The sequence below is a fragment of the Myodes glareolus genome, chromosome 17 (genome assembly GCF_982192425.1).
Source record: "Myodes glareolus chromosome 17, mMyoGla1.1, whole genome shotgun sequence".
NCBI lineage: Eukaryota > Metazoa > Chordata > Mammalia > Rodentia > Cricetidae > Myodes > Myodes glareolus.
The window spans coordinates 15689802-15711577 of record NC_142042.1 but is presented as its reverse complement, the minus strand read 5'-3'; the positions used below and the strand labels follow the sequence as shown (position 1 = coordinate 15711577).

Sequence of the window (21776 nt, the reverse complement as noted above, 5' to 3'; positions counted from 1 at the left end):
AAGTATGTGTCTTCTATGAATTAAAAACAACTTCTAAAATTCAACTGAGAAATTTTCTTCAACTGGGAAAATTTCTTCAACTTAAAAGATTAAACTTAATTTTAAAAAAAGAATTCTTAATCCTAATTTCTTACCCTTCTCATTATGGAAATGGCTTCTGTAGATAAGAACCTTGGATACCTTACTTCGTCATTTACAATACTGTCAAATACCTCTTCTTCATCATCACCAGGAAAGGGAGACTGGAAGAAATATTTTTTAGTAAGAAGAAGTCCCAGATAGTCCAAAAACCCATATATTCAAAGCAGAACCAAAACTCAGGCAATGAAATGAAATGAAGCTGGGTGGTGGTAGCACATGCATACCTTTGATCCCAGCACTTGGGAGCCAGAGGCAGGCAGATGTGTGTGAGTTCAAGGTCACCTTAGTCTCTAGTTTCAGGGTAGCTAGGGCTGTTATATGTTACACAGAGAAACCCTGTCTCAAAAATACCGAAAGAGAGAGAGAGAGAAAGAGAGAGAGAGAGAGAGAGAGAGAGAGAGAGAGAGAGAGAGAGGGGAGAGAGAGAGAGAGAGAGAGAGAGAGAGAGAGAGAGAGAGAGAGAGACAACAAAAACAGGACCTGAGGATGTAGGTTGGTTGGAATGCCTGCGTAACATGTAAGAAGTCCTGGGTTCAATCCCAGAACTGCATAAAACCAGAAATGGTGAGGCAGGAGGATAAGAAGTTCAAGGCTAGCCCCCACTACATAGTGAATGTAAATGGCTTGTGCTATCTCTGGGCTACAGGAAACCACATTTAAAGAAACAGCAAACACTCTAATGAAGTTCTGACTGTGAGCTGCATAGGCCGGCTTATACCTATCATTCCAAGAAGTTGGGAGACTGAATGAAGTTTGAGGACCACAGTTGATTACAAAGTGAGACCTTATTTCAAACCTCCCCATAAAAAACGGAGAGGATGTCCCAATGGGACAAAAACAAACAAATAAACACAAAAATAAAAACAAAAGAAGAGTTTAGCCAAACCACACTTTCAACAGTTAAAAACAACCACCAAAAAAAACCCCTCCAAAAACCATTATAACTGAAGCTTCAATAATGCCATAAAATATAATGCAGACCAATAAATAGGTTTTAAGTTTAATTCCTTTCCTAATTACCTTCCTGTGGAGGCACTAAAGATAAATGAAATTGAAAGGCAACTAAACTGGAATAGCAGTGCCTTCTGGGTGTGTTTAAAACTCAACCATTTAGATCCCTTTTCAAAACTAGAAAGCAGGAACTTCCTCACTTGTTTGTTAAACCAGTGGCTTGAACAGAAGAAGGCAAAATCAATAGCATATTAATTCTGCAAGATTTATACAACTAATTTCACATGTTATTTCTAACACAGAAAGTATTTTTGGGAGGATGGGGATGGAGTTTAAAACAAGATCTCACTGTGTAGCCCTGGCTGTCCTGGAACTCACTATGTAGACCAGAATAGCCTCAAACTCAGAGACCTACCTGCCTCTGCTTCCTGAAAGTAAATTATAAGAAAGAACACAATTTTGGATCAGAAATAAATCTTAGATTTACTTAAATGATACATTTAAAAATATGGCAACAGAAACATTCTTTTCAAAACTGGAGAGGTGACAGAGTTTAAGTATGCCACAGTCACCAACAACAGTATTTCCATCACCTTAGTTAGAAAGACTTGTGAATACTGAGGCTAAAACAATTGAATTCCATTCCAAATACCTAAAGTCGCTTTTCTAAACAGAGGTGGGAGATTAATCTGGGTCACAGGTCTTGGGAAAATGAATGAGGCCAGATGGAATTGATACCTGATCCTAAAGCATGAAGTACAGGGTTTAGAAATAGGTTCTGAAAATGTAGAGGACAAAAAAAGTGCAACCCTAACTCACAAGTGCTGTGCAACAAGTCATTAACCACTTGTGTTACTCACATATCTGAAAATGGCAATACTACTAGTTTGGAGTTTATTAAATGTTGATGCAAAACAAACAGAGCTAACATTTATAAAGTTCATAGCTATTTTAATAAGCCATTTCTTCTTTTTCCAGAGAATCTACTCCAATTTGACACACTGAAAGGACTGTCATCTATTGGACAGATCTGTTCATTATGGTTAAGTGTTAGTAAACAACACACAGACTAAAACTTCAGAACCATCTAACAAATAAGAAGGCATCTGTTCATTCATTCAGCCACTAAATGATTCATGACTTGGATATACAAGGAAGGTGGCTGGCAATGGGAAACTCCAGAATAATGATCCATTCCCAACAAGTTGACTTGTATCTCCAGAAAAACCCCTCTTGAGAAAGGTTTCAACTGCCTTGACAAAAAATATACTCATTCTGAATTCCATTCCCATTATTGTTCTTAGCAATCCATAAAACATACATTAGGGCCTTATCATTTTCACTTATTTTGTAAGTTTCATAAATTATAAGGATTTAAATTTAAATTAAGGATTTAAATTTGTATTAAACTCAGTTATCCTCAGAGACTAATATTGTTAATATAAGAAAATGAGTAAAGTGTCAACTGCTTCAATTCTGCTTATTTTTTTAAAAAAGGGTTTATAAGTATTTTAAAATATGTGTATGTGGGTCTATCTGTGTGGGGATATGAGTGCAGGTACTTGTAGAGTACAGAGGTGTCCAATTCCTGGAAGCTGGAGTCACAGGTGGTTGTGAGCACTCAGAATAGGGTGCTGGGAATTAAACTGGAGTTTGTCCTCAGCAACAGTAATATGCACTCTTAACTGCTGAGCCATCTCTCCAACTCTGCTATTGATTTTGAAGGTCACATTTATTTTTATAGATGGCAGATATTTTTTTCTCTTTGCATTTTAATTCAATTACAAAGCGTTTGTACTATGTAGCCCAGATTGGTCTCAAATTCATAATCTTCCTGTCTCTCTGCCCCCTCCCACCCAAGTGCTCGGATGACAAGTATGTACCACTACACCTGCCTGTAGAGTACATTTTTATTACTCTCCCGTCGTTCTATTCCCTATGAAATTTAATTATATTGAAATCACAAAACATAACCATTTTAAAACACTTACTATTTGAAAACATACATAATACAGTCTACCCACTGTATAAAAATCTAAACTACTAGGCTAGCAAAGATACTGTAGAAACACAGCCAATTATTAGCATAAAACTGATTTTCTACTTATACATGGAAGTGTCTTTATAAAAATGATGTGCTTTTTCCTTCCAATCATCCTCCCTCTCTTCATCTACCTACTTCCTGCAGCTTACCTCTCCAACGAGCATTTCATATATAAGTACGCCAAGGCCCCACCAATCTACAGCCCTTGTGTACGATGTTTCTGTCAATACTTCTGGGGCAAGAAATTCAGGAGTACCACAAAATGTGCTTGTTCTATCTCCATATCCCATTCCTGGAGATGATAAATTCAAGTATTTATTGGCAAAGAAAAAAATGGCATAAAAATTAGAAGGTGTGCTTAGGACAGCATGTTAGCTGTACATGTATGTCTGTAACTCAAGCATACCAAGACTTTACAAATGTTTCAACCATCAAACTCATGATTCAGTAAACATTCACTAATTCTAAGATACCCAAGACCTGTGTTTACATACAATGGAAACAAAGTTCAGTAATAAAATAAAGCTAGTAGTGTACGGAGGAGGAAGCAAATAACATCAGTTATAACATTATGTATAAAGAGTGAATATCTTATAACGAGTCAAACCTAACCTAGCAATATCTACTACTTACATTCATCATCATTAAAATTTCTCACATGACCTTTCATTTGAATTGCCTCAGCTTAACTGCTTTATTTAATCCCTAAATATATAGAAAATCTTGAGATATTTACATAATTCTATTTTTCCAATTTAAAATGTTAATAGTTCTAAGAAACTGGCAAAGTCACTAGGTGCATGTATTTTTTGGCTCAGTCCCAATCAACAAACCAGTGCTTAGCACCATGTCAAAATACTGGCAAGAATATCAACCATACAGAGAAGTTGAATCTCACAACAGTTTCTGAAAATACCAACTATCAATATCCACAGATAAGTCTTGATGTGGTTACTGGGTTATATGAGCAATCCAAATGTTTTAATTGAATAAATTAAAATAAAAAATGTTTTTATGACACAAATGAAAACTACTGAAGTACAAAGGAATAATAATCTAATAGAGCAGAACTTAAAAGTTCTAATTACCTTCTTTGCAAAGACCAAAGTCAGCAATTTTCACAAAGCCTTCTGTATCTAGCAACAAATTATCCAACTTCAAATCTCTGTTCAAGGTGGAAACATGAAAATAAATCAGTAAACCACATAGTATAAGATAGATTTTTATTTTCAAGAGGAGCCCAATTTTGTCTTCTGGGAACAGTTTCTTCCAAGTTATAGCATTGGATGCTCTCATTTTTCTTCCTTTTGTATAGTAATAAAACTTTTAAATAATTTTCTTGTTAAATACATGAGAATATATTTACAAAATAAACATTCTATCTTTTTAATTGTTTATATTAAGATACAGAATCAGTTTAAATACCTTTTATTGAAGTTTAAATTTTTATTTAGAGTAATCTGACTTAGTCACAATTTGAACTTTGTTCATATGTATTATGAAAGAATTTAAGCTAACAGTATAAATAAAGTGTAAAATTTAACTTTTAAGAATATAGTTTAACATAAAGAGAAGGCTAAGTGATTACAAATGAAGCCAGTTTAAAATACTTTATTAAGTAAACGGAATCATGAGGAAACCTTAAAAACACTGTTAGAAGCTTGACTAAACCACTAAGATTTCAAATTGTGACTGGCTTTTCCATAGTAAGCTTGCTTTCCAGTACCCATACAGTGCATTAATGGGAAGTAAAAGCAGCACTACTCAATGTAGCCAGGGACCAGACGCTGGCCACAAGCTGTTTTGCAGTTTGACAAAAAGCCAGTGCCAGGATATGAATGGGCTATACCACCAATACCCTTTGTAGTTCAGACAATGGCAACATTTTCCCATTCATTCATTCATTCATTCATTCATTCATTCATTCATTCTTGTGTGGGAGATCAAACCCAAGGCATCACATATCATAACCTCTCTACCATTATTCTCAGTCCATGCTACTGAAGACATCCTATGAGGGACAGCATGGTAGTTTCCATTCTGGCATAGTTGTTTTTCTCTCTCTGTAGTAGATGGTTAAATATCATCGCTAGATGAAAGCTACTGGTGAACTGTGTCACTATTTTAATTAGGAAATAAGCAGAGGGCCAACAACCAAGAATCCATCACACAACTCTCATGCTGGTGAGCTAGCTTTCCAAGTTGGGGTAGGACTCACGTGTGAATTGAATTTAGGTAATTAACAAGAATAAAACTAAAAAATTGGTTAAGCACAAAATATCCTTGTTAATTATCCTGAATTCCAATTCATGCGGGAGTAAGCTATTAGAAACAAGGAAAATGTACTTACCTATAAACAATTTTGTGCTCATGTAAATATTGTAACCCGAGAACTACACATGCTGCATAAAATCTGTTAGAAAAATTAAATCAAATTTCATTAAATTAAATTAAATTTCATTGCTCTTGAACCCTTTTATAGTTCAATGGACACTTTATAGTTACTCAAATATTTGTTTATTCTTATCATGTAAAATATATTGTGTTGTGATTGATGTAATAAAAAGCTCAATGTCAATCACCAGGCAGGGGGTATAGGCGAGACTTCCAGAAAGAAAAAAAAGAGTAGGAGATGAATCTAGGTGAGCAGGAGATGCGGGCAGACAAGGGGTAATATGTGTTATAAGAGCTAATAAGTAGCCAGAGCTAAGGGCCAATCAGTTTGTAATCTTATGGAGTCCTGTGTGTGATTTTCTTTGTTGCTTGCTGGCTGTTGGGGACTGGGAGGGACAGAAACCCCAATAAGCTGGCCCTCATGTTACAGACACTCACACATAAAAATAAGAAAAAAATTTAAGTTTTAAACATTCAGAAAATTAATTCTTAGTGACTTTTTACTACTCAGCCTAATTTTAAACTACTTTACTATGCATCAGAATTAATTCCTCTTTTCCTATCTGAAAAGTGAAAGCTGTGGCACTATCTATATGCACACACCTCTAACTGTTACACAGAAAATCAAAAGTGTGAAAGAAATTGCTACATGGATGTTAGTTGATGCTTCATCACAAAATAGAACTAAGATAATTCAAAAGTAAAATCAATAAAGGTACTATTGGATTTTTTTAGTCTAATGATTTGGGAATATTCTGAAGAGAGTTGATTGGATTTGCTAATTACATGGTTGTTACAGGTGAGGGAAAAAGGGGACCATGAATGACACTCAGCATTTTGGCTTGGACAGCATAAAAGATAATATTGTTATTTAATAAGATGACGAAGACTGTAATAGTAGCAGGTCTGCGAAGCGGTAGAAAAAAAATAGGCAGGAAAACAACCTGAGATGCTAAATGAGATTTTTATGGGCCTTACAAATGGAAAAGCTGGTCCTGAGCTGGGTACTATTAGTAGCTGGATCATTAGTGAAGAGATTGGGGCTAGAGATGTAAGCTTGTGGGTCTCCTAAGATATAGCTAATAGAGTACCCTTCTAGGTCTCTACTATGCAAAAGCTGTAAAATTAGGACAATAAATAATACACTGTATATGGCCAATAATGTAAAATGCTTACTACTCTTGACTTTTAAGTATTTGAATAAGTTAACTTTAATATACAATTTAGTTGAACTACAAAAATGGTTTATCCTGATGTCTCTTCCTTTTCTTGGAGGCTATAAGAATACAGGTTGAACATCACTAATCCTCCAAACTGAAATATGAAAGGCTCTAACACAACATTCTGTGTTATGTCCAAAGTCTGGATCCCCAACACATTACCATGAGACCGTAACTGATGCAAAAGCACGGCCTCTCATTCAGAAAGTTTCAGAGCTGTGAATGGCACTACACACCTACAATCATAAAACTTGGGGAGATGACAGAGGATGGCTATGAGTTTTGAGGCTAGACTAGAATATATACCAAATTTTAGGTTAGTTTGTGTAATATGGGGAGTCCTTACATGGTGTAGGGGAGGAAGGTACAGAAATTGGAGAATGTTGTGATTAAGGATCTGGAATACTAGGCAAATGTTCAAACAATGAAGAAACAAAAGTCTAAAACACTTCTGGCTTTTTGTGTAATGGCAATCAACCTATACTGATTTTTTTTTTAAGATTTATTTATTTATTAAGCATACAATGTACTGTTGGCAAGGAAGGCACCAGGTCTCATTACAGATGGTTGTGAGCCACCATGTGGTTGCTGGGAATTGAACTCGGGACCTCTGGAAGAGCAGCCAGTGCTCTTACCCTCTGAACCATCTCTCCAGCCCCAATACCAAATTTTTTTAAAGCATTGTTTGGGATATATTATAAACACATATTTACTCTTTAAAACACAAATATAAATATTATAAATATGAGATACCAACATACCTATATGTAAAATACATATATTATATATATTGTATTTTGAGTATAATTTACCTTTAAACTTAGGACTCCAGATGTCATTCTGTAGGGATAAAACTAATAACTAAAATAAAAATGATCTAAATGTAACCTAAATTGAATCTAAATGATCAAGTATGAAAATAATGGTAACTTATGAAATTTTCACTATGGATAACATAGTATATAAACAAAAAGTCTACATTCATTAGGGAAAAAGCAAGGATGCAAAAGTCACAGCTCTTTTTAGTCCCAAAAAGTCATGAGTCACGGAGAGAGAGGCAGATGTTGAAGGCATACTCACACAGCTCTGGGTTCAGAGAAGACATCGGTATGGATGTGCATCATCAGGTCCCCACCTGCAGCATACTCCATCACAAAGCAAACATGCTCTTTTGTTTGGAAACATGCAAATAGGTTCACCAGAAAGGGGTGCCTGACGCTATTCACAGTCTCAAAAATTCTTTTTTCACACATCAGGCTGTAAGAAAAAAACATTACCAAAACTTGAAATAAAATTTTAAACTTTTATGAATTTAAAAATCATAAAAATTTATTTTGCAATACTATGAGAGAAGTTCTACTTGATATATAATGGTAATTGAAAATATATTAATGAGTAGCAGACATAAAGGTTATATAACTTACAGGATAATATCAGCCTGGCACAAATGGAGCTTGTAATTATAGTTAATTTACAAAGAGAGACCCAAAAAGTAAATAAAGTTTGTGAACATAGTAATTCCAAGGACAGCATTTATAATTCATTAGCTTGAGTATTCAAATTTTTATCATATAAAACATGAAGTTGAGAGATACAAATAGGCTGATAAAAATTTAATCTAGAAGACTGACTAGAAAGCTAAGAGAATTCTACATGTTTCAAAAGGGAATTCTTTGAGAACAACATGATTTCCTGAGATACTATACAAATACCTGTAGCAATCCCCATAAGAACAAGACAAATTCTTGAAAGGAATATGTCAAATATTAGTAATAATATGTTATTTAAGTGGAGCTTGAATTAACATATTAATTTTTAGTACTGAGTCAAAATAACAATAGATAAACCTTATTAAGAAATAATAAATATTTCTAATACTAAGCAAGCTTCATTTCTGTTTATATTGCAACTTAGAATAAAAAAAATTCTTAAAAGCTTTAATGCTTTAAATTAAGAGGGCAAGGTCAGTAAGATGTCTGAGTGTGTAATTAGCTATTTGAGTTCAGGGTCTGAAACACATAAGTTGGTATATAAGAATTACACCATGTCTTTGACCTCCATGGGCAAACCACACATGATTACGATCATCATTATCCTAAAATATTTAGACTTTGATCTTTGTTGTTTCAAATAACACTGTGGCATTCCAAAAGTTGAGGAAAACCACAAATGTTAGAGATAGGTAACACTATTATTTCTTTTTGGATCTTTTAAAAACTGATACAGTACAGTAGTCAGGCATGGTGGCACTTGTCTTCAATCACAGCACTCAGGACCCAGAGGGAGCTAGATTTCTGTGAGCTTTAGGACAGCGTGGTCTACAAAGCCAGTTGATCCAGGACAGTCAGGGCTATGCAGAGAGACCTGACTCAAAAAACCAACCAACCAACTAACCACCCACACAACAAACCAACCAACAATCAACCTCAAACCCCAAAATACCGTCACAAAAAGATAACATTTTAAATTGCTTTTTTTAAAAACTACTTTCCCAGAATTTCTCGAAGAGTGAGCTTTACCATTCCTGAAACATTCTCCTTTTTGGTGTTCATATTTGAGATCTGTTTCCATGTTACAATCTTTGTACACTCTCAATATGTATTACTCTCATTGGTTATTAAAGAACTGACTGGCCTATAGCTGGGCAGGTGAGATTGTCAAAGGAGTTGCCAGCCAGATGGAAAGGAAGCAGGACTTGCAAGAGAGGTTAAAGCTATGAGCCTCAGGGTAGTACATAGATTAATACAAATGAGTTAATTTAAGTTCTATGAGCTAGTTAATAATAAGTCTGAGCTATCAGCCAAGAATTATAATTAAGTCTCTGAGTTGTTATTTGGCAAGTGGCTGCTGAGACACAAAGAAACTCCATCTAAATTACCCAAAACTAGAAAAGTTTAAAACTGAAACTATTTTAGGCATTTCTCAATTTTTATCCAAGGCTAGGCTGTATTTCACCAGAGGTAATGGTTAGGATCTGGTTTTTGGCTCTAGTCTCTAATCTACAACTTTTTCTTTATGATATTAGGATTATTCTAATTTCCTTAATTAGACAGCATCTTTCTAAAAAGATCTGATTCAAAGTAATAACAATGTAGCAAAAACATATATGAGCAACCAGGATACGAGAGTAGTTAAGGTTATAGATACCTTAACTGAAATGTTTAAGGCCAGAACTGTTTCTCATCACAGGTAATAAGATAGAGCAAAAATATGTGACTGAGGTCTAAACATGAAATTCATTTGTTTCATATGTACCTTATATCCAAAAATCTAAAAATAATTTTACAACATTTTAAATAATTGTATATGAAACATTTGTGAACAATCAATGATATCGATTTTAACATCACATCTTTAGTCAAAACATTGAGAATTTGTGCATTTCAAGTTTCAGAATTTTAGATTATAGATGCTCAATCTGAACTAGTTTCTTATTTTTTTAGAAAACAAATGAGGGGCTGGAGAGATGGCTCAGTAGTTAAGAGCATTGCCTGCTCTTCCAAAGGTCCTGAGTTCAATTCCCGGCAACCACATGGTGGCTCACAACCATCTGTAATGAGGTCTGGTGCCCTCTTCTGACCTGCAGACATTCACACAGACAGAATATTGTATACATAATAGATATTTAAAAAAAAGAAAACAAATGAATTCAAGGTACGGTCTCACTCTGTAGCTATAGAACTCTCAACATAAGGGAGGGTGGCCCGAAACTCTGAGAGTCCATCCGTGTAAGACACCTGAGTGCTGGGATTACAGTCATTGCCACCATGCCTGGGTTGGGTTCAACACTACCAACATTACAAACCTGGAATAAAAATATTTGAAACTTCTGATATTTCAAGTACAAATGGATAAAAAAGATTAGCTTCACTTATCTATTTTGTAACATAAATACAGTTCTAAGCATTTAAAATGGTTAGCTACTGTATAAGGTCCAGAAAATTACATTTGTTGGTAATTTGGCTATCAAAGAGGCATCTGTTTTGATATGATTTGATAAGAATGGGAAAAAGAGAGGCAAAGAGGCAAAACTCAAATAGGCAAATTCCAATTGATTTTAAATGTCAATTTGTAAACAATGGTTCAAATTCTAAATTTTTTGAAGGGATATGAGTCAGAATCTCAGTAGGCAGTCCAGGCTGGCCCTGAGTCACAGCAATCTTTTTACCTCAGACTCCTGACTGCTGAGATTAAAAGTGTGTTCCTATGACCAGAAACTACTCATATGAAAAAATAAAAAACATTATAGGTATCAATTTAATTAGGAAGGCAAATATAGTTAAATACACATATACATATATGTCATAATGTGCACGGCCAGGTTTGTTATACAGGCTTGTAATCTCAGATATCTAGGGAGGCAGGGGCAAGAGGGCCACAAATTCAAAACCTGTTTGAGCTACATGTTTCAAAAATAAGCAGAGGGTTAGGTTATGTAGTTCACTGGTAGTGTCCTTACCTATCATGCACAAGGCCCTAAATTCAATCTCTAATCATGAAAACAAAGAATTAAAGCAAAACAAAAAAATAAAATTATATTTATGTGGGAGTTGGCAACCAAACCTTGTCTTCTAGAAAGAAATGGTCTTCACAGATGAGCTATCTATCTGTCCAGTTATCTGCAGGACTACTCTCTATTAAGATTCTTAGTGGTACAAGAAAAATACTACTAAATATCATGTAAAAGCTTTTCTGATAAATGTACCATTTTATAAAATAATTCCACATGTCTGTGTGTATGAATCTTTTAAAATATATTCTTGAATTCTAATCTTTTATTCCTAAAGTCCATGCATTTTATAACCAAATAAAGATGTATTCATGGCCATTTATCATTATTAAACTCTTTGAAAGTTAAAGTACTATACTGAAAATATGATTTAAAAAAACACAAAGAAGGGAACTAAAAAATAGCTCAGTGGTTAAGAGCACTGTTTTTTTTCTAGGACTCAGGTGCAATTCTTGCTATCCACATGACAGCTCACAACTGACTGTAACTCAAAGCCCAAGGGATCCAACACCCTCTACTACTATTGGCCTCAATAAGTATTGCATGCACACAGTACACAGACATACATGCAGACAGAACACTCAGAAAACACATGATGTGGGATTCCTATGCTGTAAATATCACTGGTTAATAAAGGAACAGAGCTCGATGTTCTAAAACTAAACTGAATGCTGGGAGAAAGGAGGCATAGTCAGAGAGAAGCCATGTAGCCCTGCGGAAGACAGACGCCAGAACTTTAGCTGGTAAGTCACAGCTATGTTGCAATACATAGATTAATAGAAATGGGTTGAATTAATATGTAAGATTTAGCCAAAAAGAAGCTAGAGCTAATGGGCCAAGCAGTGATTTAATTAATGCAGTTTCTGTGTGATTATTTTGGGGCTAAGTGGCCGGGAACCAACAAACGGCCTCCTCCTACAAACACAAAGAAGGGATAATTTATAAAGATGTATTTCAAAAATTGATGGTATTAACCATTTGAGTTACTTGTGGGTTATCAGTAAGTAACATTTTATCTGTTTCACAGGCTAAAATGTGACTAGTTTTACTAAATCACAATGAGAAACAGTTCCATGCTAAAACTTTATTAACATCTCAACTTATTAAAATGTAATGGAATTAGTTTAAACATTCCACTGTCTTTACTTGGAATCCACAAACACTGAGTAAGGGAGAGAAGTGACTGGAAAGAAAACCAGCATTTAATTAATGTCTGTCATTTGCCATAGAGAAATATTTAGCTTCATCAGATGTTTCTGGGACCTCAGACTTAATGCTATCCACTCAATCTCTTGCCTCAAAGAAACATTTCCATTTTAAAAAACTGACCTGTCTACTTCGTCTCGAGCCACAATGTCTCCTTTCTTTAAGGCTTTTATAGCAAACATTTCATTTGTGTGTTTATATTCAGCCAACAGCACCTGAAATAAGATTAAAACAGTTCATATCCTTTTGAATTACTGCTTTTGGAAGTATTCTTAAAGAGCTGATAGATTACCTTTCCAAAATGTCCTCTCCCCAAGACAGCACAGCACCTGAAGTCTTGTAGATTGAACTGAAACCTTTGTTGAGATCTAAAACAGTAACAATGAAAATAAGGCAACTACAGATCCAAGAAGATAGTAGTAACACATTTCATCTACTAGCTCCTCACCTATTTTCCTCAAGCTCTCGAACACTCCAACAGCTTCGACCTGAGTCAGGAATGTCAAGCTCATATTCAGAACAGGATTTTGGACGCATGTTATTTCTGTCATTCTCAATATCGAAAACAGTTTCTGAACCCTGCAAAATATTAAGTGCTCAATAAACTAGAGAAACTTACAGTAAAAAAATTATTTGATAATCATGAAGTTGGAGAAAAAATTCCAAAAGCATTAGAGAAAAAAATTTCAGATTTGGTTACTTAGGTTCCTATGGAAAAAAAAAATTTGAAAAAGTAACATTATACTCCTCAAATTTTTGTAGCCCATTGTATTCCTTTTGGCCTGTGAGAAGACAGGTCAAGGACAACTGTTCCAACAGAAAGAAAGTAGCTATCTCCCCTCAATTTCATCTCCTTAAAAAATTTACTCATTTAAAAACCCAAAACAAAACAATAAAAACCCTAAAGACAAAATGCAAACTCATAGTTCATGCTGGTAATTTTAATTGAAATATACACTTTAGTCACTATAATAACTTTACTAAAGAAGAAATTGTAGAAGGAAGGGTTAAAATGCCTTGCCTGTCCAGGTATATCCAAAACTCTCAATTCGGAAGATTCATCTATCTCTCCAAGGGAAGAAGCACGTGGTGGGGCTGGAGGAGGTTCAGGTTCAAGATCAAAGTCCAATTTGGTTACTGTAGAATCACTTACAGAAGACAAAGCAATTTACCGAAACAGCAATCAAGGTCTTTATTTTTAAGTAGCTGCAAAATAAAAGGAAACTAACTTCTTTTAAATAAGGAGTGCAGTAGTTTCACAATTCTACTTGGAAAAGACTGGGACGAAGTGCAACCACTGTAATCCATATTATGATGTCACAGTAATGGCTGTGTAAGACATATACCTGGCTGGAGGAGCGAGTTCAGGGATGCGTGCATCAACCACTGGTACTGTAGCGGGTACAGGAGTCTGAGGGCTGAATGTGCCAGAATGATTTACTGTGGGAATAGCTCGTCTCACTAGCCTTCCCCAAGTGGCAATATTAATATTCATTTGAGGAGCTCTGAGAAATGTTTTGCCTGTAGATATAGTGGATAACGAAAGTGGGATAAGTAATTTCTTTATATGTTACCAAAAGCCATAAAAATTTTAAAAATCCATATTCATCAGTTTATAATTTATGAAGAACAAATTTGTAACTTAAAAACTAGTTCTCTACTTAATTATTTTGTTTTTTATTAAAGCTAGTGTAAATCACACACATAATTTTTTAAAATAGATAAAAAAAATTGAATTATTTCTTAACTCTAGTAGTTAGGTGCGACTAAAGTTTAAGACATTTATGATAATGAACAACAAGGACTCAGTGATACCTGAGTTTGCTTCAAATAAGCTCAGAAAGCAGCAGGGCAGGCAGTGAGTGGTAAATGGTAAAACAATCATAAGTTGACTATCGCTGAACTCAGTGACTAAGCCAGGCATGGTGGTGCATGCCTATAATCCAAGCACCAAGAGACAAAGGCAGGGGGATCACTTTGAGGTCAGACAGCATATTTTGAGATCACACAGGCTACTATTAAGAATATGTTTAAGTACTAAAAAATGTTAGAAATCAACTACAAAGAAAGAAAATACAATTACTTTTAAGACAACAGTTGGATTTTCTAAAAATTAAATACTGCATTCGATTCTTAGTAATTACCTTGTTGTTTTGAAAAAATTTTCTTTTGTCTTTGGAGTTTTGGTCTTCTTTCAATAACTGGATTAAAAAAAGTAACCTGTGGTAAAGAAAATTCAAGTCAACATGAAAACTTTAAGGATTATGTTTCCTTAAATGTACTAGACTCCTAACTTTTGAGAATTTAAAAGAATCTGATCTATAACTGAGTCCAACCCCTTCATTTTCCAGATGAGAACATGGACCTAGAGAAGATAAATGATTTTTCTCCAAGTCACACCCCTAATATGCAGCAGTCAAGAATTCAAGCTATCTGTCTTTTGACATAACGTTCTTGACATTTCTGTATCATACTGCCGACATATACAATTTCTACTGTAGTTATGCACATTGAATAAAATACATTTATTACCTCTGCAAACAAAGTACCCTGTGGTTCCAAATAGAGACACATGCCATGCCGCTGGTTGTCTAAAAAATCTTCTAACCTCAGAAATTTTACAGCACACAGAGATCGCCAATCACGCCAATAAACTGAAATTTCCAGTTCACGTGACTAAGTAATTAAAAAAAAACAAACAAAAAGAAAACAAACAAACAGAAAAGACATCATTGGACACACACTTGAATAAAATATCACAAAATATATGAAATGCAAATACAATAAACAAAGTACACATTACAATCCAGTATTTTGAATAACACTAATTTTTTCAATTGTATATCACTTTTATCAAACTTACAAATTTTAACTCAAATAATAAATAAACTTATATTCACACCATCTCTGCTAATGTATTTCTAAGGTTCAAGGCTCAAAGAACATGCTGAGAACAATCAAAAACTACAGAAACCTCCCTCCCGCTAAGAACCTCAATCTTTCGGGGCTCCAAAGATCATCATTGCTACTGTCCTGCAGCTAAAATGTCACAGGGCTTCCCTCAGAAAACCCAGTTCTTTGACCCACTATTGGGCCACAGAAGGTCTGGAATGGCTTCTCTTCTGCACTTTAGTGTGCTATATACTGTAAGTACTATGAGAATATCAGGCCATTGAATTTTCAAAAGATTACTACAAGGCAATAAGACTGGTGAGCATAGCAGCCTGTGTCAAATGGAAGGGGGATGATGTTTAAGTTATGCTTTTTATGGAAAAATATTCTTTTACTATAATCTAAAAAAGACATATTAAAAATTGGTAATGACTTGAATATCCAGAACACGAGGACAAGTTAAGTATATGATTTCACGACCAACAAGAGAGTATACTATGGTCATTAGAAATAATGTTTACTTGTGAAAACATAATTAAGGTTTTGACAACTTACTCCTAAATAGTTTGTATGCTGGGATCAAATCATGGCTGATTTCTGCAGTATGTTACAATTTATGCACATTTTAATTAGAAAGTACCAAACTGTTCCACTGTTTTATTTTTAGGAATTATGCAGATTACCCACAAATAAGATATAAATGTATTTCCCTTTAGGTTCTATAAAAATTACTTCTTTTATATAACAATTTTTAATTTGTGAAATTTTGCCTATTACGTAAGTTCCTAGTATACACACATTAATAGACTTTTTTACTTTATAAAACTAGTTGATGAAAATGAAAACATTTATAAAAAGGAAACATGAAACATACATGAGTCAAAACAAAACATGTCAGAGGTTCTTTGTTATCATATGGTCTGAAGTGTCAGTCTCCCCCAGGACCCTGCTGAAGGTGTATCCAGGGTGACAGCAGTGCTTCTGGGAAGTGGTGGAACTCTAGGAGGTGGGGCTTTAGTGGGGAAGGAGCACACTGGGAGAATACAGCTGAAGGACTACTGGTATTCTGTCCTGTTTCTTTCCTTGCTTTCTGGCTGTCAGGAGGCGAGAAGTCTTTCTCTAAGTGCTTTCATTATGTCTGTTTTACTCTGAGTCTAAAACAACTGGGACAAATGACTATGAACTCCAAAGTCTGAAACTGTAAGCTACAGGAAAAAGTCTCTTTATTTGAGATGATTTTCTCATGGGTTTTGTCACAATGACAGACAATGTCTGGTTAATACAGACTAAGTATTAGCAAAAGAAAAAAATGAGAAAATAGAAGTTTTGATATGTGATCCCAGGATTTCATCTCATTTTTGACTCATAAGTAATATGACAAAAATATATTGGAATTAAAAGTATGGGAATATATGTATTTTAGGATTAGACAGACACATACACATAAATCACATGCATATACAAGGTTTAATATTTTATAACTATTTTTAGAAATAAACTGAAAGAATAAACTAAGGATTGGTAATTTAGATTTAGGTTTTTCTTTTTAAATCAGGAGAATGGAGGTTTACTGGCTCCTATCTTTGGCCACTGTTTTGAACAGGAAGACTTACTAAAGATCAAGAAGATATATGAGGCAAAGGTTGATGTGAGAGTCCCCTCTGTGTGCTGTGATTACTATTAATGAATAAAGAAACTGCCTTGGCCTGTAGATAGGGCAGAACTTAGGTAGGCGGGTAAAACTGGACTGAATGCTGGGAGAAGGAAGGCAGAGAGAAGGCACCATAGATCCACCGCCGGAGATAGACGTGCTGAAATTTTGCTGGTAGGCCACGACCTCGTGGTGATATACAGATTAATGGAGATGGGCTAAATTAATATGTAAGAGTTAGGCAATAAGAAGCTAGAGCTAATGGGCCAAGCAGTGATTTAATTAATACAGTTTCTGTATGGTTATTTTGGTTCTGGGCAGCCTGGACGAACACGCGACTCCACCTACAAAAGGTTTATAGATTAAGCAGCCTGAGGAGGCACAAGTGCTAGTGGTGGATTTACTACTGTTTGCACTGCTGAAGTGGTGAGACGATGTAAAGAGTTGTCCCAATCACTTCACTTCTGCTATCCATTCTAGTGAGTCTATTAAAACTAACTTACTAATTGATTTTTCTTTTCCCTATCTCTAGTCTGTATGTCAATCTGCAATAAATTAAAGCTCTGAGATTTGGTATGGAATGTGAATTCACAGAGCTAAGATGAGTATTCTTGGAGTTCTACAAGGTTTCAGGGACAATAACTTTTACTGTTTGTCCCTTTGCACTGTTCCCTATGAACACTCTTCCCAAACTGAGCAGTATTATGACCTAGGCATATTATCAGTACTCTATAATTTATACAACAAACTGTCATTTTTCTTTAACCCCTAACACCCAAAGTAATTTAGGAAAGTTGGCTAAAACTATAGAATCTGAGGCACAAAGCATACAGACTAAGTAAGGCTTCTTTATAAAGAGATACCACCACTGTGTTAAATGGAAACTATAGGTTAGTTCTAAAGGGCAAGGGCTTTACAAGTAATTTCAAAGGACAGGAGAAATACAATTTGGATAGGGTAAAAGTACAATTCAAAAAGGCTGGGCAATAGGATCTGAATTAGGTATTAGTTGGCAATACTGGTTGACAATACAGCTCCTGCTTCATTTTGCTTTATTGTGAATTTGAATTTAGAATAAAAAAATTGTAGGGTATGAACAAAGAATCTGTGTGGCTGATCACTCTAGGACTGGAATATAAACAGAAAAAGACAAGAGGTACTCACCTAGTCAGCTTTACATGTAGCTATAGTAGAAGTATACAAATACAATACTGTATTGCACTTAAGAAAAAAGATGTACATTTAGCAGAAAGAGGCATGAGGAAGGATGAATTTTGAAATGATCTGCTGAGGAGCCCAGGGTGCTTGGGAATACTTATACTTTTCAGAGGGAACACAGTGGTATCTATGGTGCACAATGAGAACGACCAGAGGAGGTTTATGGATAGTTTCACTATAATAAAGATACAGAGCTATATCTATCTTGATGCCATCAAATCTTTACTAAGATTCTTGTTCAGCAATAACAACAACAACAAAAAACTGGACAACATACATGCATACTATTTATTATTTGTAATTAAATGAGAACTACATAAAAGCATTTAACACTTGTTCTCCCAAAACTGACTTTCAAGGACATAAATGCAATCATAATTAGTTTATTGTTTTGTTTTTGAGAAAGGCTCTTACTATACATATCTCAGGCTGCCCTTAAACTTTCCTGCCTCAACCTTGGAAGTGCTGAGATAACAGGTATGCCTCATCTGGCACTTACTTCATAATGAAGACAACCATGGGATCTTTACTTTTATATTTTGGCTTATAGAGACATCATGAAAAAATTTACTGGAGCACTAAACTGAAAAAGTTTGAAAGCTCTGCTAAAGTAAAGGAGAATGAAATTCTATTGAAAAAAAGAAAAGGCAAAAAATAAACTTTTTGTTTGTCCTAAAGTTAAAAATAAAGTTCAGTTTTGAAAATCCATAAGCTAAGGAATGGTGACATGTTTACAATGGTGCATGTAATGATTATTGGTCTTCAGTGAGCTTCTGAGGAAAACATGGGTTTTTGCAGAAAGCAAGCAGATGACATACTAAAAACTTTAAAGAGTTAAATAAAACTTTATTAAGATGTGATTAAAGAACAAAGAATAAAAACCCGAGTACTTAGCTAGAACAGATGTCATGATCACTCTTAGGATAAATAAACAAAATCCAGTAATTATCAGAATCCAGTGAAGATAGATCGCGACAAAACAACCCACCCAGAAGGGGCAGCAACTATAGAACACTGCTGTAAAAAGCAAGGCCAAGAAGTGAAGAAGAGGGGGGTGCATACTAACATTTCCAATGCTCCTGTCCTCATCTGCCAGTATCTCTTATTCTAGGACACTATTCAGTAATTCAAGCACTTCACTGCTATGTGCCTATTAGGACAAAGGATAGAACAGGAAAGTTAGAAGACTAGAGGCTCCTGGGGGCAAAGACAAATCAATCACTTGAGGAAACAGTAATATCTGGTTCATTCTGGGAGTCCAATGAGGAGATTCTACAGCTGGAAAAAAAATGTGACAAGAAGGAACAAAGGACAGGAAATGGGGACAAGGAACAATTTAAGGTCATGATTTATGCTTGAAAAGTCAGTCTGTCACAGAAGCACTGTTTACTCCATTTCAGGGAAAGAGGCAGGCAAACAATTAGGAATGAATGAATGATTAATTCTTATAAAATTATGTTACTTATATCTCTTTCCTATGTCAGTCCATACTCTTCCACAGCCTTCTTTCTATTCTAAACTTATATATTCTTCTGTCTCTATACACTTATTGTTCCTAGTTCTAAATTTGAGTATATTTCCCAAATGAAAACAGGTGATTTTCCTACTGGTCTTCCTTAGGGCAGTACAACTCCCTCCATGCATTAAGGTTAGATTAAACATCCACAGTCCTCTCTCTTTACTTTTTATTTGTGGGTATCTTATTCTTCTAAAAACTTGGATTCTCAAATCTGCAACTCATAGTTTTTACTGCCTCTGGAAAGTTCTTATACATGGCTACTCTCTATTCCTGCATTTTGAACTCTACTTAGTGTGTGCTGTCCTTCTTGTTCTATCCTTCATGTGTCTTGGCCTCTTTATCATAAAACCTCATCTTATTCTTCCTACAACTTCTTTAGCTATATCTCAGAGCCATTTAACTCATCCTCAATTTCAAATACAACATTTACCACTTTTCTATCAGTTCTCCTCATGTATATGAACAAATAATTCATCAACTAATGGCCAAACCACATTTTATTTTCTGCTTCCCATCAATTGTATCAAAATGAAATCTATACATCTGTAATCTCATTTAATTTTTTAAAACTCTACTTACTCATTTTGGTTTATCATTCATTATTCGCCCAAGTTTTCAAAACACTTCTCTTTAAACATTTAAACATTAACTTTAAATGCTCTATCTCAATCCCATTATCTATTTCTCCTTAAACGTCATTGTATTTTCAAATTTTGGATACAAGCTCATATTGAGTAAAATCCAACTTTCTGATTCCAAACTATCTAACTTTTTATTTTGTCACAATTTGTTTTTTAACCTGCCAATCTTAGGACCTTTAATGGAAGAAACACCTCTAATTCTTTTTCATTTCTCTTATAGTAATATTATCTCAAGGGAATAAGACAGAGCAATAGGTGACACAGGATGTTTTATCCTGGTCTCTGAGCATGAACTTGTAGAAGCACCAGTGCATGCATACATGCATTTGCGTGCTTATTAGTGTATCACCGAATGGCTAACGTGTGCCTGGATAATAGGCATTGTATATACACTGTGTCTGCCTTTCTACCTAACATTACTGCATATCATCCTTAACACCCATCTTAGAGATAGTGAGCCAAATGGATGAAAATAAACTTAAAAAACTTGTCATATTATCAGACAATTAAAAGATAGCAAATGGACTCAAAGACTTGAATCTGTCTACTGGTTTGTGCCCTGTCTTTCAAAGTCATGAAGCACAGTCAATCTCTTCCCCAAGCATCTGGCAAACACTGTTACTTGATTAGATTATCTCTTAAAACCAAGACCTGCCCAGGAAAGATTCTTATGAACTCGCTCCAGTGAGTTAAGACTCAAACTGGAACCCCCTAGTCAAACTTTCTCCTTATTTCTCCTTTAACTTTAAACCATCGTACCATCCTGAAATTCTCCACTGGATAAGAGTAAGTAAATATGGTGTTCTAGATACAATCGAACATTCAATATCCCTCACTACCCCTACTTCTGGGATATTGCTTATTAAAGACTGTTTTTTCATTGTAGATTGGTGGGTAGCTTCTCTAATAGATGGTATTTCTTTCTGTCAGATCATTTACTGTAGTAAACCAGAGATCAAGCACCCTATTAAAAGTCTACAGGCATGGTAGAACATGAGGGAATCTGAGGCAAGAAGAGCATATTTAAGATCAAAGTGAGCTTAAAAAAAATCCACAAGACAAAACAAAGACAAGAGTAACAGCAAAAAGATCTTTTACTCTCTTCTACCTCATAGCCTATAACTAAGTGATAATGTGGCAACCCTCTGCCTCAGTTGTTTTATGTTACACCACACCTCTATCTCAGGTTTTTTGCTGGCCACAAATCAAGTTCCCATCTCTGTTAGGGAGTGGTTTCTCTTTTAGAATACTCTTTGGATCCTAGCAATCTGTCTACATTTTCCCACACCAGGTCTCAGGTTAAGCATAATTTCCACTGTCAACGGTAGTCCCTTACTTCTGACCCTGTACTACATCTCTGTGCATATTTTAAGCTGTTTACTAGCTATC

The 21776-nt window shown here is 35.0% G+C and overlaps 1 protein-coding gene across 2 annotated transcripts in view; it reads right to left on the bottom strand.

Annotated features, from left to right (window-relative positions):
* The window catches only part of Pkn2 (protein kinase N2), a 99242-nt gene that overhangs the window by 2785 nt on the left and 74681 nt on the right, over positions 1-21776 (bottom strand). Inside the window, exons 9-20 of one of the 2 annotated variants that reach the window (XM_087897485.1) lie at positions 14999-15142; positions 14611-14686; positions 13813-13987; positions 13488-13614; positions 12915-13045; positions 12759-12834; positions 12590-12681; positions 7831-8007; positions 5487-5549; positions 4225-4301; positions 3286-3428; positions 135-242 (exon numbers count right to left, since the gene is read on the bottom strand). In XM_087897485.1, coding sequence (XP_087753611.1) covers positions 135-242; positions 3286-3428; positions 4225-4301; positions 5487-5549; positions 7831-8007; positions 12590-12681; positions 12759-12834; positions 12915-13045; positions 13488-13614; positions 13813-13987; positions 14611-14686; positions 14999-15142 — 1389 coding nt within the window. The remainder of the gene's footprint in view (positions 1-134; positions 243-3285; positions 3429-4224; positions 4302-5486; positions 5550-7830; positions 8008-12589; positions 12682-12758; positions 12835-12914; positions 13046-13487; positions 13615-13812; positions 13988-14610; positions 14687-14998; positions 15143-21776) is intronic. The other variant, XM_087897486.1, reaches the window with a different exon arrangement.